At 39.9% G+C, this 24,469-nt stretch overlaps 2 protein-coding genes across 3 annotated transcripts in view; one reads left to right on the forward strand and one right to left on the reverse strand.

The window, feature by feature from the left end:
* Positions 1–24,469, reverse strand: part of Cad74A (cadherin-74A) — a 355,590-nt gene that overhangs the window by 27,303 nt on the left and 303,818 nt on the right. The window lies entirely within an intron of this gene.
* LOC136856809 (heat shock protein 68) overlaps positions 6,109–24,469 on the forward strand; it is a 143,879-nt gene continuing 125,518 nt past the window's right edge. For both annotated transcript variants that reach the window (XM_067134929.2, XM_067134928.2), the window contains exon 1: positions 6,109–6,413. In XM_067134929.2, coding sequence (XP_066991030.2) covers positions 6,243–6,413 — 171 coding nt within the window. In that variant the 5' untranslated portion in view covers positions 6,109–6,242. The remainder of the gene's footprint in view (positions 6,414–24,469) is intronic.

Consider the following 24,469-nt stretch of genomic DNA (forward strand, 5'->3'; position numbering starts at 1 on the left):
GAGCGCAAGTATTCGCCTCCTTTCATTTGTGTTTTGGGCCATTTACTTAACCTGTTCCTTTCCGCTACGGCCCAATAGGTTGGGTACTAGATACCCCTGTTTCAAATTTTGTAAGTTGGGCCATGGAAGGCCAAAAGGGTGTAAGATATTTTTGGTGTCGCCTTGTGTAGGCGTGGAAAATGGAGAGCACGTTAGCTCTTTTTCAAGTGTTGTAAAAGTGCCTCTAGGAGGCTTGATATTGTGAATACGGAGCTAGTGCTCGATTGCATTGAAGGGTTTCTGCCCTTGTCTAAATTTGTACCTTTGTAATTTTGAGCTGTGTGCTCACGAACTGTGAAGCGAGGGGCTGGAAGCCCAGATTACTAAACAGTCACTAAATTTTGGATGTTCTTGCCTTGTATAAACTTTGTCATGGTACGTGAAATGTCACTGTTATTTCACCAAGTGAAAAGTTGTTAAAGTTTTGTTATTTTAGAAAAATATAACCTTTGTTAAAATTTTAAATTAACTTTGACTTTGTAGTGAGACCCATTCACCCTGGCACCTTCTTTCACCTCTGCTGATCCACAGGTAACCCCGTAACAGCTACAAGAAAACTGTTATTAATACAATACCAAATCAATAGCCTATGGGTGCATTCTTAATACTTAGGTGCAATAATTGCAAATTACAAATGCTATAGCCATAAATTTGAGGCACCAAGTAAATGGGACTGCTGATCATGATGTTCCAAGCCCCATGTAAGAATTTGATGCAAGTTCAGAATTTCTAATACAGTCGAACCTGCCCTAACGGACACCCTTATTCAGCGGACACCTCCCTATACGGACAATTTTCCTCGGAACCGATTTAATTTTACATAAGACAAGTGTTAAATTGGCTTCAATCGTCGCCATAAGACCTATCTGTGTCGATGCAACATAAAGCCACTAGCAAAAAAAAAACAGTGGACATCACCATTTGTCCTGTCCACTTGACTTAAGCGGACACTTTACACGTTGCAGGACAATTTATTATGCCGGACCATATGTCATCCTTTCTTTTAAAACCATTCTTCAGACATAAGGAAATCCTGTTTGAATGTTTGTACTATTTTGATTGCAAGGGGAGAGAAGGTACATCGGAATGCAGTTCTACCTAGTGGTGTATAGGGCTATTCCGAGAATTCTAATTGCCCAGAAATGCTGCCAGAGACCGTTGACTCGCAAGTTTTCTTTTATTTTTTTGCTAGTGGCTTTACGTCGCACTGACATAGATAGGTCTTATGGCGACGAAGGGACAGGGAAGTGCTAGGAGTGGAAAGGAAGCGGCCGTGGCCTTAATTAAGGTACAGCCCCAGCATTTGCCTGGTGTGAAAATGGGAAACCACGGAAAACCATTTTCAGGGCTGCCGACAGTGGGGTTCGAACCTACTATCTCCCGAATACTGGATAATGGCCGCACTTAAGCGACTGCAGCTATCGAGCTCGGTGACTCGCAAGTTACCTGGGGATTTTCTTTCCTTCTTGCATCATTCTATTCATAACTCGGATTGTCACTGATAAGGTCGAGCTCAGGTAGTCAACTTGAGAAGGAAAAGACAGTACAGGCACTAATCAGTGAGATAGAAATACCGTAGCATTTCAGTCGTCTGTTAAACATGAGTAACAAGGGATGATCGTGTTTAGATCTCGAGGCAAGAAGAAATGTGATTATAGAAAGTGAGAAGGGACTTTCAGTGAGAAAGCTTGCCAAAAATTTCAACTGCTGGAAAACTCAAATAAACACTATTGTGAAGAACAGAACTGGAATTTTAAAGGAGTGGGAGGAAAATAGGATTCAAGGTTATAAACTTTATTATTGGTTCCATATTGAATTAAGATTACACATAAAATAAAGTACAAAGGATTAATCCACCTACTCAATACATTTATAGTAATTGCGATGTTTATAAGAAGATTACGATATATTACGAGTACTAGTTTCGACCCTGTGTGGATCATCAGTCTAGCCAAGATGCATATGGATATGCTAAAGTACCAAGGCAGAATTACATGGTGGAATGAATATAAAAGGATGAACTGAATATGTGATGGAATGATGTATATATAAAATGGTGAACCAATGAACTGTTGAGGAAGTGATATGTGTCATGCTTATCAGTGACAAATAAATTTTTGGATTTATGTCACATACTATTAAACTATAAGAATATTTATCATACAATTATTGTAAAATGAGTCAAATAAGCTCTGTTGGCAAACACTAAAATTGCACATTTAAAAGTGTAATACGTCGGTTTTAAAGCAAAAATCCAAATGCTTCTATTGAGTTTCTAGAATTTGGATTGTGCCTTCAAGTGGAGATGTAAAATTTAACATTGGCGCAGAGGGAATCTTTCTTGCATAATGTCCAATAAATCCAAAACAGAAGTTAAATGTTGATAAAGATTGTTCGGCATTCTTGTAATATTATGTTGTTGCTAGGGGCTTTGCGTCGCACCGACACAGATAGGTCTTATGACGACAATGGAATGGGAAAGGCCTAGGAGTTGGAAGGAAGCGGTCGTGGCCTTAATTAAGGTACAGCCCCAGCATTTGCCTGGTGTGAAAATGGGAAACCACGGAAAACCATCTTCAGGGCTGCCGATAGTGGGATTCGAACCTACTATCTCCCAGATGCAAGCTCACAGCCGCGCGCCTCTATGCGCACGGCCAACTCGCCCGGTGTAATATAATGAATCTTGCTGTGCTATGAGGAATACTCCCAATTCAAGTAGGAACCAATAGAACCTGATGAAGAAAAAAGTAAGAATTAACGAGATATGTTGGAAAGATAGGTTACCAGACATTTTGAATAGTTACAAATTGAAAGATATTTTGATTGTTGATGAAACTGGTCTGTTCTTTAGGGCGATCCCGAAGAAGTCACTAACTTTGCCGAATGAAAGTTGCAAGGGTGGGAAAATGTCAAAAGAAAGAATCACCACCATGTTTTGCTGTAACGCACTCGGTGAAAACGAAAATCCTCTACTAATCGGTAAATCCTTGAGACCCAGGTGCTTTAAAAACATGGACTTATATTGTCTTGGTGTCGAATTGCATGCAAATAAAAAGGCATGGATGACGTCAGCAGTATTTGAGAATTGGCTCCTAGCTTTGGTTTCCAAGATGAAGACCAGAAACTGTAACGTGATCTTATTGCTACATAATGCTACGTGTCATCCACGAATACAGTTTTCAAATGTAAAACTCTTGTTCCTTCCATCCAATACCACTTCTCATCTTCAGCCGTTGGATCAAGGAATCATTCAAGTATTCAAATTAAGACTATTGTAAGAGGGTTTTACGGTCGTTAGTGGCACACATGGATGAAGCAGACTCAGCTTTTGATTTGATGAAGAAGATCAATGTTGGTGATGCAGTTTCGTGGACAAAGGCAGCCTGGAATAAACTCAGCAAAACCACAATCAAGAAATGTTTTGCAAAATGCGGTATCGCTAATGCTACAGCTGAAGAACAAGCAGAGGTAGAGGTTCAATATGAATATGATGAACTTCAGACTTTAGCAACAACAGCAGAATTGACGTATGATATTGAAGCCGAAGAAGGGAATATTCCTTGCTGTGACGATCTCGAGGGCGACTGGCAGGCCCGGCTCCAGGACACACTTTACGGTAAGCTTTCTGTGTTATCAAGTTATACAGTATTTGTGGGTTGCACGTATCGTAAGGTCCATGTTTGTTTGCACCTCAACTTCTCATTCATTTTCTTCTTGTGATAGACAGCTTTTAATTCTTTTAAGCTAAATTTTCAGCCTTCATTTAATTCACTGCACTTTGTAAATATTTCTAGCTATCCATTGCAGCCTTCATTAGTCTTTCGAACAGACCATTTTGAATAAGACTCGTTATCGTTTTACAGAGCCCGAATCAGGAACGAAAAGTGACGATGATGGTGAGGTGGAAGAACAACAAGAAGTTCTGTCAATGAAGCAGGGACTAAATATGCTTAAAGACATAAAGAATTTGTGTCTCACGCTGGACCGTGAGTACGGCAATAACACTATGGAACCATTTAACAGACTTCATTCTGTTTTTGAGAATATCGCAGTTAAGAAAACGTGTGCTAAATTTTCACAGATGAACCTTCACGATTACTTCACGAAGCTGTAATATTTGTAAATGATGTAAAATCACTTATATCTCTCTATGAAATACTAACACAGAAATGACTTAGAATAATAAAAATAAAGATATGTATGCTTATATTTAAGGTGGATGTTCTATGCTGTTAAAATGTTCGATTATTTACAAACTTGTTTTAGCAGACTCTTCTCATAACGGACATTTTTCCTCAGAACCGACGGTGTCCGCAGAAGGGAGGTTCGACTGTATTTAAGTTTACAATGTGGAATCAAATGTAACAGTATTTGGCGGCATGAAGATCCAATGACATCATAATTAGGCCTATACTGTACGTGACAGGAATAGGAAACAGTCTTCAATGACCGCTGCTGGGTACTGGTACGAACTGCATAACAGATTTATCGGTAAAGATGGCGGAAATCTGGGAAGACTTCTTGAAGATGGTGTTGATTATTGTTTTAAGAGGAAGTACAACTGGACAACCATCATCTATATAACACTAATCAGAGAGAAAAAATGGAAGGGATCCGACACTTCAAAAAATGAAGGTATCGGCCAAAGAAAGACAAGGGCCACAAAGGGCATGAAAATGAAAGACTCCCTAGGCCTCGAACCTTCTAAAACTGTCAGGCTCGGAAAAGAACAAGAGTTGATCAACAGAGGTCGGATAGAATAGATGAAAGTGATGAGGCTAGCACAAATAAGTGGAAGTAATGCCAGAACTCAGTTGAGAGCCCCATGGTCGCAAAAACACGCTCCTAAGTTTGGAGCCCCTTTTAGTCGCTTCTTACGACAGGCAGAGTTTACCATGGGTGTTACTACCGCCCCCACCCAGAGGGGGACAAGCTTATTTTTTACCCTGATACTACTGATCCTATTATATCCTCTTTGATGCGAAGATCTCACAAGACTCAAACAAGCAAATTAATAATGCTATTGATTTTACATGCCAGCCCCGTGGTGTAGGGGTAGCATGCCTGCCTCTTACCCGGTGACCCCGGGTTCGATTCCCGGCCAGGTCAGAGATTTTTACCTGGACGTGAGGGCTGGTTCGAGGTCCACTCAGCCTACATGATTAGAATTGAGGAGCTACCTGACGGTGAGATAGCGGCCCCGGTCTAGAAAGCCAAGAATAATGGCCGAGAGGATTCGTCATGCTGACCACACGACACCTCGTAATCTGCAGGCCTTCGGGCTGAGCAGCGGTCGCTTGGTAGGCCAAGGCCCTTCAAGGGTTGTAGTGCCATGGGGTTTGGTACTGATTTTACGTCCTACTAACTACTTTTAGTTTTCAGAGACACCACAGTGCCGGAATTTTGTCCCGTAGGAGTTCTTTAACGTGCCAGTAAATCTACTGAGAAGAGATCGACGTATTTGAGCAACTCAGTCCGGCTACACAATTTGAGTCAGGATGATGAAACTTTCGTCTTCTGCATAATATAGGATGGAACCCATGCATCGCGAATCTAAATACTAGTCATTGCGAGCCGCAGCTCGTAATTTGCTCGTGCCGGGCTGAGGAGCTCGGACAGTACGGCGCTAGCCTTCGGAGACCAGCTTGGCAGGTTCGATCCTGGGTTAGTGTCGTGGTATTTGAAGGTGCTCAAATAGGTCGATTTACTGGCACGTAAAAGAACTGCAGGACAACATTCCAACACCTCGGCGTCTCCGAAAACCGTAAAAATGTAGTTAGTGGGACGTAAAGCCAATAATATTAAATTAATTATTCAAACTGTGTATGTTCTCGTTGCGGGCAGCCATGTGAAACCATGCCATTTCCTGCACACAGCACGTATATAGAAAACACAATGGAATGGTAGTCCGAAGTAAAGACGAGGTCCAAAGAAAAGGGATGGCAAGTCGAAGTTCAAGAAAATTCGAGATGTCTCGAATAACTACATCGACCTCACGAACCAGCCAATGACAGTCCGTGTAAGAAGGCTTACTAGTCGAGAACAGTCGAGAGTTTTCCAGATGTTTCCAGGTGTTTCTCGAAAGGAATGTGAGTTGGTATAAGATTACAGCGACAACAACAAACCGGCATTCTGATTGCAAGAGTGCGCGAGGAGTGTTGTTTACGGCGAATTTTTAGACATATTTTCAGCGAAAGTTTATCATGGCAGTGCCAGCTGTGGGTATTGATTTAGGCACGACGTATTCTTGCGTGGGAGCATTTATACATGGCAAAGTGGAAATCATCGCCAATGACCAAGGCAACAGGACAACTCCCAGCTATGTGGCGTTCTGCGAAACAGAGAGACTGATAGGAGACCCCGCTAAAAATCAGGTATGTATTGAACTTGGCTCTATTATTCAGCGACGTGTTATTTATAATAATAAAGGGATATGTGCCAAATGGGCAAAATATAGTGTCGATGGTACTTTTCTGTTAGCACGCTTCATGACGTGATATTTTTCACACTTTTCCCCGCATAACTCTCAAATGATTTCGACCTTGCCTTGTGGAAAGATTTCAGACTGCAAATTCGATGGTGGAAACTATGCGTTGTGAACAGTGTCACTAAGTGCCTCAGCTCGCATTCTGCTTCAATCAAATCTTTGGTTTGCTCAGCTGTGGTGGTGTAAAAATCTTACGGTATTCCGTTTGTTTTTAACCCCTCAAACTGTGTCGTGACAATATGAGTGTACACACTGTGCCGCGGTGTCGCTAATGGCACTACCTATATTCTAGGACATAAAGGTGCGTCCACACCGAGATGTTTTCGTTAACTTCGTTAATAAACATTGTTAATTAACATTTCTGTCTGTTAATAAACAAAATAACGTGTTCATTAACTTTTTAGAGCATGTTGATAAAATTTCTTTTAACTTTTGTGAATGAAACTGTTCATTAATATTTCGTGTTTTCGTTAACATTTCGTTTCGCACATGCGCAAAAACCGCAATTAGTACGCGAATTCGTAGCGCGGAATACTCAAAATCGAATCGCAAGCAACTCGTAAACACCCAAGACCGACACTTGATACACCATACAAATACATAAGTGAAGTAGGAGTCACCAGTTGCTAGGAATCTTAAAGTTACAGCTAGCTTAACATTAAAGGAGATGGCATTCCGATAATTTATATTATTTCTTGGAATTTCAGGCCCAATTACTGTCAACAAGAACTGAGTCATGTGAGGACATTCTCAGAAAGTTTTGAAAGCCTGCTGCATCGTGAATTAAAGTTCTTTTCTTTCTGCTCTTTGCTTTACGTCGCACCGACAGATAGTTCTTATGGCGACGATGGGACAGGAAAGGCTTAGGAATGGAGAGAAAGCGGCCGTGGCCTTAATTAAGGTACAACCCCAGCATTTGCCTGGTGTGAAAATGGGAAACCATGGAAAACCATCTTTAGGGCTGCTGACAGTGGGGTTCGAACCCTCTCTCTCCCCAATGTGAGCTCACAGCTGCGTGCCCCTAACCGCACGGCCAACTCGCCCAATAATTAACCCTAACAGTAACACGTCTATAAATATCGCTTTAATTGCACCACACGTCCCGAAGACGTGCCATTCGAAGCCTATTATTTACAGTTATGTTAAAGTTACCAGACGGAATGAACAAAGAACAGAGGTGGTGGAGGGGATAACTCTCCCCTCCTAATGAAGACTAGATGACATTCATTCGCACGACATGTCAGAAAATCGTATGGTGTAATTGTCAAGGTTAAAAGTTCTGACATAAGTGTCCTCTCCAAACTTAATTCTAAACACTTTACCAATATTTTTCTTTGCCACACTTTGCGTTTGTGCTTTTCTCTAATTGCACTCGTTAAAATGATGAAAGCTGCAGCTGCAAGTATTTTCTTCTTCCTGACCCTATCCGTTGTAACCTCAGAAACAGATTTTGGTGTGGACACAATGTTAAAGAGGTTTGTTAACAAAAATTTATTAACATATTGAGAAATGTTTTCGTTAACATTGTTTACAAACTTTGTTTTGTTAACATTGTTTATTAACTTTGGTGTGGACTAACCAAGACATAACTAGAATAACACATAGGCCTATGTCCTACACCACAAATTTTCACACCTGAACTTTCACTTCCCGGCAGACTACAGATCTGCATGTCTGGCACAGGTCGGTCACAATCTTCACAGTATTGATTAGATTTATTGCCTTGGGATCTAGGACATATCGCACACCTCGTCCTCTTTGAAGGCCCTTCGCTATGTCGTGTAGTGCCCTTTGGAAGTGGCTTCTTCAAAATAGGAAATAGTCAGCCTAAGCTCCTTAGGTAGGCAAAGATTCACAAGCCTTTCATTGAGATAGGGCTCAGTCAGTTGATTTGCCAGAAGTTTTTAAGAATTCTAAACGAGTAATGACATTTTTGTCCTTGAATGATGTATGCAGTACGTGAGCATTGACTGCTATTATATTGAGAATCGTATAAAAGATAGCCATAGGCTATCTGTGTTGTACATAACCCACTTCTGGTCCAGTGTGTCTACTCTACCTTTTGTGTTGCAAAATGAAATCGTCTCGTCTTTGTTATATTCAGGGTCCTCCTTCTAGCATGAAGCATACTAAATACCAAAATTACAGCCTTACCGATTTTGGGCACGTGTGAAAGCATTGGTGAATCTATATTCAGATGAGCCCACAGACCGCGTTCTGTTAGGAAGAAATTGTGGCGGAATCTCCTTATTTTTCTTCAGGGTTCCAACGCAAGTCTTTTTAGTTCCGAAACAAGCTCTATTGAGCTGAAATAGTTATCGGCGGTAATGTTCTGATTCGTTCCGGCAATCACTTTAGCAAGCTGCACTGCACTTTGCGTTGGTTTTTGTAACTTTCTTTCTTCTAAATTCAAACCACTCCCATCACTATCCTTCCCTGTGTAGATCCATCTATCCATTTAGAAAGTAGTTTGTTTGCGTATCACTCGAGATCATGATTTTGAGACCATATTTTTCTGGTTTGTTGGCCATATACACACTGAATTTGCAGCGACCTTGGAAGCCTACTGCCATCTCGTTCACACAAGCCTTGTATCCGATGTTGTAAAGACTCTCAGAATTTTCTACCATTCTGTTAAACATCCATGATATAGTGGCAGCAGGATCTGTACATTTCCTCTCAATGATCCAACTGATTATCAAACCTCAAAACAATAATCAGAGAGAACTCTTCTCGTGGACATTGTCGCACAGAATATATCTCTACCATCTGTAGTGAACAAGGAGTCTAAGCTTTCATTATTTGATTTGTAAATAGCGCTGTAGTACAGGAGACCAAACAGTGCTTTTATTTCAATACTGGTTGTATCCCTCATTTCAGTTCTGTCTGTATTAGGGCCGGTTGCATAAAAGTTAATCTAGTTCAACCACCTGAAACTGATCTCCAGTCAAGCTGAACTTGGATTAATGTTTATACAACCAAAATTCTAAGATCATGTCTTCTTGATGGAAGATCAAATCTGACTGGTGAATTTTTTCAGATTAACCTGGTTGAACTAACTTCAGCAGAAGGAATATAATTATTTTTGTGAGAAATAAATCTGTTTAGGTGTCTATAACATAATAACAAAGAAAAATAATAAATAGGCCTACTGTTGATTAAAGTAAAATGGCAAGTAATGCTAATTGTAATTATTTGAACAATAATCCTACTATTAACAAGTTGTTTGTTCTCCACTGTTTTATGCTATTTTCAGATTTCAGATTACTCTGACGTTTCATCTGAGAATGGAGAGTTTGAACTCCAAAGAGCTCCTCGCGTGTTTCAACATAGAAGGAATCCCTTGTTAGAACTAAATGATCGACAATTTAAAATACGGTTTCGATTAGGAAAACGTGTAGTTGAAGAACTAGAACAAAGATTACATCTACAATTAAGGACACAAACTAAACGAAATCATGCACTGAATTCAATGTTCATGATCCTTCTCACACTAAGATTTTACGCAACTGGAAGCTTCCAAATAGTAATTGGAGATGTATTCAATGTAAATAAAGGAACTGCAAGTAGGACTATACACAAAGTCACTAGAGAAATTGCAGCTCTATAACCTCAATTCATCAAGATGCCTGCTGAGGAGGGTGAAGTAAGGAGGACATATCTTTTTCCTCTTTCTTAAAATTTGCAGTATGCGTCTTCTTGTTACTCATCTTTCTTCTCCATTTTGCGGCTTTGTTTACATATCACAGGCAAATGAATGTCGAATGGCGTCGAGAATTGTCGATCGTTTCTATCTAAATCGCATGTTCGGTACAACTTGATTCGATACAATTGCAATTATCTCTCTTCTTTAGCGATGTTGTCAACTCTGTTTCATCGACCTTAGATCAAAATTGAACTTGGTTCAGTGATCTCAGATTAGTGTTATACAACTCACACAGAGAAAAGAACGAAGTTCATTTCCGATCTTCGATCAAAACTGAACTACAGTTAGCGATTTTTATGCAACCGGCCCTTAGAAAACCGTAGTCTGTAAGTTGTGAGTTTTGCGTGCTTTACTACTACTTCTTCCACCATATCACAAAGTAAACATTCCCATACTTGTGATGTACAAGAATTTCCCAGCTGTTTTGCTTTCCCTTTTTATTGTTGGTACTTGGACAGTGTTATGGGCAGGTGTCATATTACAACAAGGTTCAACACAAGACCACTTGTACCTGTCTTCTTCCGTATTATGCGAAATAACCTTAGTCATAAGTCATATTTCTGCTCGAAAATAGATTCTTGTTCAGAATTGAAGTCGTCTTGGTCATCACGATTACTTTCAACACTTCCGTCATCGTCCTCATTCAGCACAATGTCTAGCTGCTCCTCTGTTATATTAAAATGTTAGGATGTGAAACCGAAATACCACTCTCCTGAAACGATGCCATTGTATCAGCACATCAACTGCTTCCTTCAGAGTTACAAGCAGCACTAGGAAGAGTCGTAGCACACACAGCCTTCGTAACGCGAACTGTGTCTTGGTGCCACAAGTTTCGCCCCTTCTGCTCTGCTTTCTACTAACAAAGAAAGAAAACTGAGCAGGTGCCGGCCAGTCTGGCTATGAAACAAAGGCAAGTAGGTGGAACGATACATAGAAGGGAAACATTTTAGTATAAAATTGCAAACTGTAATAAGTCCGTTTGAGAAACGGTGCCATAAGTGACCCCACGACATAGTTTGAGAGTTAACTCTTGTAGGAGTTACGTGTATGCAGCTGTAGATGGCAGGAGCAACTGCATCCTCAGGTCCTCTACTAGATATCTCTCACAAGTACATAAGTGTTCTGAGACTGCACATATTTTGAGTCCTGGAACACTATTCAGGTATCTTGCTTTTAAGTTTTCAACCTCCCTTGATGTTTTGGTAGGTATTCTCAGATGAATTCTAGTCCATAAGTGAGCGCAGGTCTTGCTTTCACCTTGAATAAATTCATTGCTGTGGTTGCAGACATTCTCGATTAAGTTTGTCCCCTATACATTTTATAGCAGCAGGTAGTCTTTCCCTTATATGAATAGGAAAGGTCGATGTCCAGGTACTTAAAATAGTTTCTTGGTGTCAACACCACTTGTCTTTTGCAAGTTATAACTTCTTCTCTTCTGGTCTACCTCCTTTTCTAAAAGCTACATTTTCTGTCTCCTTCATTTATTACAAATTCATTTCCCTCTGCTCACTCTGTAGTGAGGTCAGTCGCTTTTTGCAGATCTTCTACGCGGGTTAATCGCGCAGGCCACCAGCATTAGTCGGGACCTGCAACGAAAACTTAAAACTGTCGTGCCCTATCTGGAAAACATCTGTCCAGAACTCTTAACGAGCATGTTAGTAGTGGTCATATTCAACGTGAATGGTGTAAATCAAGTTACTGTACAAAGGAAAAGGTGGTGCAAGTCAACCATGTTCTTACAGCGGAATACAAAAGAATTAGGGCCCTTTAAACTGCTAACAAGACTAACTCGGAGGCCGAGCTCCTTAGTGGATCTGGTACTGCCAGAACAATGTGGCTTTAGATAGGGTAGATCCACCTTGATGGTGGTTGGAAACTTACTTGCTGAGATCCAGGAGAAGATTAGACCATAAGATGTTTGCCATGTTCATCAGTTTCAGTAAGAGCTTTTTTTTATACAGTCAATAGGAGTGTGCTTATTGAAATACTTCAGAACCTAGCAGGGCAATCAGATGAGTAGTCATCTCTATATACTGGTGGAAAATGAAATGCAGCTGTGTGATGGTCTATCAAAATCAAATTGGATACCGTAAGTCAAACGGTTCGTGTGTTGTAGGGCGACCCACTCAGTCCAATACATACATACATACATACATACATACATACATACATACATACATACATACATACATACATACATACATAATCATTATAAACTGTTATGCCTTTCAGCGTTCAGTCTGCAAGCCTCTGTGAATTTACTAAACGTCGCCACAATCCTCGATTTGCAACTAGTGTTGTGGCCTCATTTAGTTCTATACCTCTTATCTTTAAATCGTTGGAAACAGTCTAACCATCGTCGTCTTGGTCTACCTCTACTTCTCTTACCCTCCATAGCAGTCCATTATTCTCCTAGGTAACCTATTTTCAAGTTCCAAGATATTAGACTGTAGTCTTTCGGCACAATCTGCCATTAAGACTAAGTCAGCATAGGCCAGACTGCTTACTACATTTCCACCTAACTGAATCTCTCCCTGCCATTTTATACCTTTCAGCAGATGATCCATGTAAACTACGAACAGCAAAGGTGAAAGATTACAGCCTTGTCTAACCCCTGTAAGGACCCTGAACCAAGAACTCATTCTACCATCAATTCTCACTGAAGCCCAATTGGGAACATGCATCATTTTCAAAAATATTTTTTTTTTTGAAAAGTACACCAATGAAATAGTACGTAAACGTATTACATCGTGGTATGTTGCCTTGTTTTCTACCATTAAAAAAATATATAATAGTGCCTTTCCGCAAGGCGAGTGAAACGGCCTCTGACGTAAGCGGTGCGCTGTGACGTCACGATCCAGTACCGCATGGAGCTCTACCAGCCGTTGTGCATCAGCCGTTGCTAAAAGCCGATTGTTTATTATTCATGATTGCGAATAACTTCGAAATGACAGAAGAAACGTTCAAAACAGCACAGTCAGACAATCTACCATGTGTAGATGTCATCATTCTTGAAAAATGTGACTTTTGTGGCCGCAGAAATTCGCGGATAACAAGCAAGTTTGTAAGTGGCGTCTTTTATATACGTGCAATGTACTGTAACCCATAGTATTAGGATAACAACGAGCCTGGATAGATATCACATCACTTTCAACATTTCCTTCTAGACTGATTCCCCTATTAAAGAATAACATTACATTTTCGGGCTTTCAGCATTAGTAAAGTAAGAAATCGGATTTCAGCACTAACATAAATATATAGGTAGCATTATAGTACTAGTCCGCTTCTGTGGTGTAGTGGTTAATGTGTGCCACTCCCAGAGGCCCGGTTTCGATTCCCGGCTCTGCCATGAAAGTTGAAAACAAATAGTACGAGGGCTGGAACGGGCTCTACTCAGCTTCGGGAGGTCAACTGAGTACAACGGTTTCGAATCCCACCTCAGCCATCCTCGAAGTGGTTTTTCGTATTTTCCTACTTCTCCTCCAGGCACCTAAGGCCACGGCCGTTTCCTTCCCTCTTCCTTGTCAATCCCTTCCGATCCTCCCATCCTCCAACAAGGCCCCTGTTGAGCATAACAGGTGAGGCCGCCTGGGCGAGGTAATGGCCCTCCTCATCAGTTTCATCACCATACTCAGTCTCACGTTCCAGGACACTGCCCTTGAAGTGGTAGAGGTGAAATCCCTCGCTGAGTCCGAGAGAAAACCAACCCGGAAGGATAAACTGATTAAGAAAGAAAGAAAGAAAGAAGGAAAGAAAGAAAGATCATAGTACTATAGGGCTATAATCTATCATTCAAAAAAAAAAAAATTATGGTTGGGACAACTGGCCTACCCACTTCCGGGGCCCATGAAAGAGAATTAAATATCTTTGTGGAGGGAAAAAGTTAAACATGATAAAGATAAATATGACTTCATCTAGTTCCCACAAGTCGGGCCGAGTGGTTCAGACGGTTGAGGTGCTGGCCTTCTGACCCCAACTTGGCAGGTTCGATCCTGGTTCAGTCCGGTGGTAGTTGAAGTTGCTCAAATACGTCAGCCTCGTGTCGGTAGATTTACTGGCACGTAAAAAAACTCCTGCAGGACTAAATTCCTGCACATCGGCATCTCCCAAAAATCGCAGAAGTAGTTAGCGGGGCGTGAAGCCAATAACATTAATTACATTTGGCTTTTAACAAGCTGAGCATATCAGGAAAGAAAAGTGTCCTGGTGACATTTTAGCCACTCAATACAGGAATGTCTTTGGGTGCTGTGACTTTTTTTTTTCCTGTTTGCTTTACGTCACACCGTCACATATAGGTCTTATGGCGACAATGGGACAGGAAAGGCCTAGGAATGGGAACAAAGCGGCCGTGGCCTTAGGTACAGCCTCAGCATTTGCCTGGTGTGAAAATGGGAAACCACGGAAAACCATCTTCAGGGCTGCCGGCAGTGGGGTTCAAAACCCACTATCTCCCGGATGCGAGCTCACACCTGCGCGCTCCTAACCGCACGGCCAACTCGCGCGGTATTTTTACCTTTCGGTTTATTGACTTGGCTTGTATAACCTAAAACTTAGCCTAAGTTGGATAATATTTTAAACACCTACATCACTATTTTCACCTGTGTGCAATTATGTTATTTATTTCATTAATATTATGATAATTATTATAATTGAGCATTGTTAACTTATCAGACCCCAACAGAGAAGCATTGGTTTTGTGTAGAGTTGTACATTTGTTAAATTCACGTTGTTTCCTTTCATGATGTACACGCCTATTCTTTGTTAGATTATAGAGTATTTAGATATAGCCTAAATTTCTTTACCAATTAAGCTCTTCAATAAAGACATACATAACTGTCCCATGCCAAGATATATTGGTAGAATTAGAGCTGTCAAAAATGGTTCATAACCCCTTTGATTTATTATCTTGACATGGATCACCCAAAACATAGGTTAGGTTTGGAGAATACTTTAATAATCAGCATTATTTAATGCACTGTTTATTACTTTCATATAATCCAAGATGTAATTGAAGCATTTAAATAAAGCATCATACATTAAAATTTAAAGTTTTACCACTAGAACAGCTGACATGGAAAAGTGATTTGAAAATTCAAACAAATTCATCTTGCGTTAAACCCTTAAAAACTGGGCGAGTTGGCCGTGCGCGTAGAAGCGCGCGGCTGTGAGCTTGCATCCGGGAGATAGTAGGTTCGAATCCCACTATCGGCAGCCCTGAAAATGGTTTTCCGTGGTTTCCCATTTTCACACCAGGCAAATGCTGGGGCTATACCTTAATTAAGGCCACGGCCGCTTCCTTCCAACTCCTTGTCCTTTCCTATCCCATCGTCGCCATAAGACCTATCTGTGTCGGTGCGACGTAAAGCCCTTAGCAAAAAAAAAAATCTTCAAAAAAATAAACTATAGACTTTTCCGATATATCACCAGCATTTCTCCGGCTCGCCAAAATCCATTTCTCCCTAGTTTTAGCTTCTTTGGAACATTTATAAACAATTTGTTTGGGATGGTATGCGATGTGCTATTGCACATCGGAACTACACGCCATTTATAAGTTTTCAGCCTCACTGTCTGTGCAGGATTCATTTTAAGTCTAAAATATACCACTCAGATTATTATCCAATGTATAGACCTCGAATTTAACCATACCAGACACTAACATAAAGTAGAAATACGCGAAGTGTATCTTGCTTAGTGTGTTTTTCATATTGTTGGAGGGTTCCAGTGACACTGAGATCAGTAGAGTGTTCCCTTTGTAGGCCATAACCTCCTTTCTGTGCCAGCCATCAGCCGTTAGTGATGTATTATTTCCTCATTCTCTTTTATTGTTAATAATATATTATCTTTTAGTGCCAGATATTGTTAGAAAGTGTAGTTCTTGTGAATTTGTTTTCAATCCATATTCATTCGTTTTTCTAAGTATGTATTACAATTTAAAAGGGCTGTTTACCGCGGCCATATTGCATCAGCTGTTCTCGCAGGCGTAGCGCGCTGGCAACAGAGGGAAGGCGATGCTCATTTGTTTTGCGAAACTTCAATTTAGAAGTAAGGCCGCGCGGAGTATAATCAATGAGATACCTTGATAGTTGTTGCAATCCTTCCTGTTCCCTTGCTTATAGATAGGTGCAATTACTGCTTTTGCCCAATCTGAAGGTACCTTACCAACACTCCATGCTAATTTTACTACTCCATGAAGCCATTTCATCCCTGCCTTCCCACTATACTTCACCATTTCAGGTCTAATTTCATCTATTCCTGCTGCATTATGACAGTGGAGTTTATTTACCATCCTTTCCGCTTCCTCAAGCATAATTTCACCAACATCATTTTCCTCCTCCCCATGAGCTTGGCTGTTTGAAACACCACCAGGATGATTTCCTTTTACATTGAGAAGATGTTCAAAATATTCCTTCCACCTCTCCAGTGATTCCCTGGGATCTATCATGAGTTCACCTGAATTACTCAAAACACTGTTCATTTCCTTTTTCCCTCCCTTCCTAAGATTCTTTATTACTGTCCAGAAAGGTTTCCCTGCTGCTTGACCTAGCCTTTCCAGGTTGTTACCAAAATCTTCCTATGACTTCTTTTTGGATTCATCAATTATTTGTTTCACTCTGTTTCTTTCATCTACATACAACTCCCTGTCTGCCTCGGCCCTTGTTTGGGGCCATTTCTGATAAGCCTTCTTTTTACGTTTACAAGCTGCTCTCTCTTCATCATTCCACCAAGATGTTCTCCTTTTCCCATCTTTACACACAGGTGTTCCTAGGCATTCCCTTGCTGTTTCTACTACAGCATCCCTGTATGCCACCCATTCACTTTCTATATCCTGAACCTGCTTACTGTCTACTGTTTGAAACTTCTCACTAATCATATCCAAGTACTTCCGTCTAATTTCCTCGTCCTGGAGATTTTCTACCCTTATTCGTTTGCAGACAGATTTCACTTTCTCTACCCTAGGCCTAGAGATACTTAGTTCACTACAGATCAGATAGTGGTCTGTATCATCGAAAAATCCCCGGAAAACTCATACATTCGTAACAGATTTCCTGAATTCGAAGTCTGTTAAGATATAGTCTATTATGGATCTGGTACCCCTAGCCTCCCATGTGTAGCGGTGAATAGCCTTATGCTTGAAGAATGTATTCGTAACAGCTAAACCCATACTAGCACAGAAGTCCAGCAAACGCTTCCCATTCCAATTAGCTTCCATATCTTCCCCACATTTACCAATCACCCTTTTGTATCCTTCAGTTCTATTCCCAACTCTCGCATTGAAATCGCCCATTAGCACTATTCTATCCTTTCTGTTGACACTGACCACGATGTCACTCAATGCTTCATAAAACTTGTCAACTTCATCGTCATCTGCACCTTCACATGGTGAATACACGGACACAATTCTTGTCCTAATTCCTCCAACTGACAAATGTACCCACATCATTCGCTCATTTACGTGCCTAACAGAAACTGTTGCATGCAATGGTATTCCTGATAAAGAGCCCTGCCTCAGACTCTGCCCTTCCCTTTCTAACACCTGTCAAGTACATTTTATAATCTACCTTTTCCTCGTTATCTCCCCTTACCTGAATATCACTTACTCCTAGCAAATCCAAATGCATCCTCTTTGCTGACTCAGCTAGTTCTACTTTCTTTCTTCTATAAGCCCCATTAATATTGATAGCTCCCCATCGAATTCCATTTTGTTCGCCAAGTTGTTTCCAAGGAGTCCCTCGCCTGTCAAATGGGAGTGGGACTCCGTTACTCCCATAGGTCCGAGGCTTGCTTAAAATGTTCTGAGCTCGGTAGATTCATGAAGCAGGATGCTATCCTACTTGCACATAGTCCAAGTGAGGATCTCTCCTCTAAGGAGGGCCATGACTCAGAATATGTCCGATATGCCCACTCCCATTCCATAGCAACTGGTATCCCGACTCTCAGGACCACTTAATAGGCCACTCGGCTGTTGCCCATGGTTCACGAACTAGGACGTGACTACAATAACCCACAAACATGAACCATTCAGTCCAATATTGTTCAATATTTTCATGAGCGATGTAGTCACCAAAGTCAAAGGCACGCTGCTTATAGGCACTTACATTTACGTGGACGATATGGCTCTCGTCTCGGAAAACATACTTTTTATTTATGCAAGGAAGTTAGATTGGTGTGTTAAATTTGATGTGTTCTATTATGTTTCAGTATGATCTTCATTGTATGTTATGTAAAGGACTAATCTTACACGAATTTGAGAATACCAGTATTCAAATACATGTTGTTTGAATATATAAGTGTAGAATCTACCCCAAATTGTTCATTCCTTCGGTTAGTTCAATCCTTTAAAACGATTGCCTAATAGCCTCAGCCTGCGAGTTAGCAAGATCACTTCAAGAACAAAAAGTGGCGTTTAGACAGGGAGAAGTTTAAGTTTACTCCATGTAATATCTATATTAAGTTTTAATATTTCACACGTTTTTACACTTGATCCTCAAAATATTAATAGAAGACAGTGGATAGTCCACTAAAAGTTGTGAAACAGGAATTGCTCTATTCAAGCTTGTGTTAGCATCACGTTGTGATGTTTATCAAATACAATTTGGTTTGAAAATTTTCGCACGAAACATGTCGGTCTGTTAGGTCATCAGCCAAAGAGGCTGGTTGGATCCTCAAATAGCACCACCAAAGGTTATGCGGTTATAAGGAAACCGCAAAAACCAATGGCAGCACCAAAATAAGGCGTACTAGGCAAGACGAGGAGTGAAGTAGTTTGCCATTGCTTTCCTCACTGGTTAAGTGCTATTGCAGCATGACTGACCCTATGAGCAACGCCTTTCATAACACTCAGGTGCACTAGTCGTGCTCTGAATGTTATTACTCAGCACCACCCATACCCTAGCAGCTACTATATTGTCACAGCAATGGATGAGACTGGAACTTCGGTGGAAGCTACACTTTACTCTGGCCTGTGCCAAGAGATGAATACAAAAGTACTGTATCCATCAAGAAATGGCAGCAGGCAAATATTGGGCATCATCAGCCTTATTTATTCTTAAAACAAGCATTGGTTTGAGGACATTATTACTTATAAAATTGAACTGTTGATTTCTTAAAAAGTATTGACAAACTGTGGAATAGTTATTATACAAAATAAAGATACTGAGACATAACATATACAACACATGCTAAAATTACTTTAAACAATTTAAGATGTTTGTCTAAAAAGAAAGGAATTTTGTCATTTTCTTAAAAAAAAACCACACACTTCTGACACCGAGATGGATCTTCGTAAAAAGTTGAACATAGGAATCGCTTGGGGATCAGATTATCGAACCCAGGACTTCAGTAGATAAGAATGGTATGACAAAACGCATATTTTCATAAGACTGTTGCATAAACCCATCAAAAACTATGATAAATTTGTCTCAGCAGCGACTTTAACCAACATATCAATGTCTTCTTGCTTCGGTCATCTTACGATGATTTTTATTTACTCAACATAAGATAATTTTAACCTGTTTGTCTTCTTTCTGGCCAAGTGTTTTTGGCTCCTGTGTTTTTCATTATTAAAAAAAAAAAACAATTCAGCCTCAGCTTTTGCATTTTGTCATACCATTCTTGTCTGCTGAAGTCTTGGGTTTGATAATCTGATCCCCAAGTGATGCGTATGTTCAAACTTTTTACGAAGAGGATCCATCTCAGTGTCGGACATGTTATTTTTAGAATTAATAACACAAAATTCTTTTCTTTTTAGACGAACATTTTAAATTGTTTAAAATAATTTTAGCATGTGTTCTGTATGGTATGTTTCAATATCTTTATTTTGTATAATAACTATTCCACATTGTCAATACTTTTAAGAAATTAACAGTTCATTTTTATAAGTAATAATGTCCTCAAACCAATGCTTGTTTTAAGATTAAATAAGAATGATGATGCTCAATAAAAGCAGGGCAAAACGTCTCTCTTTAATTCTCATAATTTCTATGTTCATTTAGCCACATAACCGTGGAATTAATTGTATTGAATAGGTGAGGTAATGGAAAAAAAACTCCCTTTGTAAACTTGGTGAGACATATCAGAGAGTTGAGCATCTCGTCACCATACTCCCCAGTTTTCCCAGCCCAAAGTTTGCAACACTTTTGTAACACTAGGCCTCCTCCTTTGACAGATATCATCAGGACAAATCGTGCTGCTTTTGTTTGGATCTTTTCCAGTAGCAGTCCTGGTAATGTTCCCATCCATTGTAAACATACTTCAACTTTTTGGTCTTATCAGAGACTGACACACCCTCTCCTTTACATCCTTACTGCAACCCCTAAATACTTTCATAACCTTATGAAGACATCTGTAACCTTTCTTAACAACCTCGTTAATATGATTACCCCAATGATAATCATTCCTTATATTAACACCTAGTTATTAAGTGTTCCCCATGAGGTACTATCACTCCAACACAATAATGTAAACCTACAGTAGCAGTCAGGTTCTGTACTTAGCCTACTCATTCATGTGCTTAACCGCTGCATACAATGCTAGAATGAGTATGCTTCACAATATGTAATTCTGTGTCAAAATAGACCTCGGTAGAAATGAAAGAAACCAATGCCCTAGTCGCTCGTTGACACGAATTTTATGGAATGGGGGAGGCCAGTGGTTGGTTGTTCTAATACTTGGCACAAACAACGTTCAGCTCAGCCTACTTGTAGGGTTATGGCACGCTGCTTGTCACGCAATGCAGAGACAACGCTCTCAATTTCTCATGATAAACAGTACCTGCGCTAGTCTTTACAAGTCCCAAGATCCAGTCGGACTGAAGGTGACAGGACAGAGAAACTCTTAGACTAAAAGGTAATTTCTGAAATATAAATATCTCTTAAATTAATGAACGTATCAAATACATTGAGACCTGCACTGGAGAAATACATGCATAACACCACCATGGCACATTGGGACGCACTTGAAACAGTCGACAGAGGTCAGTGAATCGGTAACTTCCCTCCCAACCACTCCAGCACAGTATGACGATCCTCGAGTCCAGTTAGTGGAGAAGGCTGCGCACGACTTCCACGTTCCTTCGAAGAATTGCTCGCTGCCCTGATGAAGACAATGCAGTTTGGCTGAAAGCTTGGCTTTATTAAATATGTTGTTTGAGTCACCAGTCCAAAGACTGGTTTGATGCAGCTCTCTATGCGACCCTATTCCTTCAAAAACCAACTGAACAAATCATGGATGTCTTAAGATGTCCTATCATTCTATCCCTTCTCGTCATATTTAGCCAAATCGATTTCCTCTCACCGATTCAGTTCAGTATCTCTTCATTCATGATTCGATCTATCCATCTCGCCTTCAGCATTCTTCTGCAACACTACATTTCAAAAGTTTCTATTCTCTTTCTTTCCGAGCTAGTTATCTTCCATGTTTCACTTCCATATAATGCCATGCTCCAGATGAGTCTTCTGAGACATCTTTCTAATTCCTATATCAATGTTTGAAGTGAGCAAATTTGTTTTCTTAACGCGCGAGTGGTCGCTAGCCGAAATGTAACTTGAGTGGTCGCGCATGAGACTTTCTCTCACATTAAAAATGACAATTTTCAGTTTTGTGGGGGCGAAAGACTGAAATTTACTACTGAAATGCAACTCAAGTTCATTTTAGATAAATAAAATGAAATGGCGTATGGCTTTTAGTGCCTTGATTTCAAGCAGAAAGGTCCAGTTGTTTGTTCACTGCGATATGACCAGCGTCCGAGAGACAAAAGTTTACGATTTGTGAAAGTATTCGTGATTTGTACATAGCTGTAAATAGTGTGAATGTTTGGTTTATTACAGTAATGTTTTCTTATATGTAATATGTAAGCTTAATAGGATACTGAAATGGAAAATCTAGCGCACGACGATGAATTGATAGCGGTAGTTCTTTCTGAATTAGACAGAGAACCACTCTCTTCAGGAGACATTAGTGGTAATGTATTTCGTGAATGAAATTACCCAGGCAATACATGGATCAAACAGAAATATTACGACAGACAATTGGTTCACCTCAATTCGTCTGGCTGATTATCTGCATTGCGACAATAACCTGACAATCATTGGAACAATGAGAAAAGACAAGCCACAGATACTGGCAGAGATGAAAACGGTCTAAAGTAAGAAGCCTTGGGTCCTCCATGTTTTGTTATAATGGTATAAAAGCAATGGAATCCTATAAAGGAAAATCAAACAAGAATGTAATCCTCCTTTCTACATGCCATGAAGTAAGAACAATAGCAGCCGGTGGGAAACCAGATATGGCGGAAGACTACAATGGGACTAAAGGTGCCTTGGACACTTTGGATGAAATGTCAGCATTGATGGCCAATGTGTATCTTTTATTGCATGATTAATACATCACTTGTCAACGGATACATTATTTATGTGCATAAGATGGTTGAAAAAGGCCAAAAGCCACTTTCAAGGTGAGAGTTTGCAAAGGATATATCCTTTATGCTAATGGCTCCAAAGCTGCAAGAGAGACTTCAGACACCAACTTTGAGGTGCAGCCTAAGAGGACCATCGCTGAAATTCTTGGAAAACACGGCATTCCTGAAGAGCCTCAATCAGGTACTGCTGAAGGAAGAATAATTTTTGTGTTTTGTCCATCAAATAAATGAAGAATGACCCGATTCTTTTGTAAGACATGCCGAAGGCACTTGTCTTGATCACCAGGCAAAACAGTGCATTGAATGTGCCTATTGAAGAAAAACTGACCAGAGTGTATTGTCATCACTACGTGAGGTAGTTTTAAGTATAATATTCTGTATTTTGTGCAAAATGTTGGATTTATGCATATTGAAGTGCTTTTCTTTTTGGTAGTCTGACAGACGAAAGTTTATGATTCGTGTTACACTGGAGGGACTTTATGATTCTAGGGTTAACCAAAAATGAGAGGGAAAAGGAAGCTCTCCTACATCTGTAAACAGGCCTTGATTAACGGTTTTAGTCTAAGAGTCAGTAATAAAATAATCATGAAGTGCAGATCTTAACAGATTTGGTAGAACAGTTGGAAAAAGTAAAATAGTATATAAAAGTTTACATACAATAATCCTAATATTTATGTACTCGCAAATTTATTTAAGAAACACAACATTAAGGTAGCTTTGCCAACGAATAATAACACTAAACAGGTTTTTCAACCGCAACATAGTCGACAAATTCAAAGAGGAATATCAGGAATTTGGAATCTATAAGTCGACTTGCTCCCAATGTAGGGTTTCGTGTGTCGGACAGTCCGGACGGAATTTTTCAGTAAGATATCAGCAAAATGTCAGCGCAGAGAAATATAGAAGGTTCTCTGCAATGAGCGCTCACATGAAGGAAACGGGGGCATAAATTCACAAACATTAAACAGGACCTTGAAATTAATAACAGGATAAACAAGGGAAGATTTCTGAATAATTTAGAAAATATTCACATCTTTCTTGATAAATTAACTAATAAGGATCAGGATTTAAACTATACAAAGAAACCCTCTATATGGACATAGATATATTGAACTATAAGAAAGGAAGCAAGCAAGCTTAGCAAATAACACAAACAAATATGACGTCTCTAAGTCACATTTAGCACACCCCCCACCCTCCTTCCCAAGTAACGGATATCATGCCCTTGTCTCCCATCTCCCTGCCATACTATGCAAGCAAGCTAAAACACACACACACACCCCAGTTTTTCCCCCTAAGAGATGCTTCTAAATCCAACACTTTTGGAAAATACATTTTAAATTATTTTGTTTACCTGTTTCCTGCCAGTTGCAGATTTTGTTAAAAGCTGCCCAGTTATATGGTTTATGGACACAAAAACTTCTAAGCACATGCAAGCATTGAACTGCAAGAGCATTCTAAGAATCTACCTTTCTTTGGCAATAAAAAAGCAACTTAACCAGCTTTTTCTGCCGTGTTTTAAAGCACAAACATGAATGAGACTTAAAAGATTTAAACTCCTTAACTGGAAGCTGACATGTTATTAGTATTTTTGTTAATAAGTTTTAATTTTACTTTAATAACATCCCAAGTAGGTAGTTGGTAAAAAGTTAATCAGTGTTCTTTCAAATATGCTTCTGAACAGAAGCTAAAAGAGACTTAAATAAGTTTTTGTCTTCTTATTGAAAGAAGAAAGTTTTTACAATATTTTAGTCTTTATTGAAGGACAAGTTATTAATAACTTATATTGTGCATACTTTTATTTACGCCGAAGCTCACATGA

This window comes from Anabrus simplex, chromosome 1 (assembly GCF_040414725.1).
Source record: "Anabrus simplex isolate iqAnaSimp1 chromosome 1, ASM4041472v1, whole genome shotgun sequence".
Taxonomy (NCBI): Eukaryota; Metazoa; Arthropoda; class Insecta; order Orthoptera; family Tettigoniidae; genus Anabrus; species Anabrus simplex.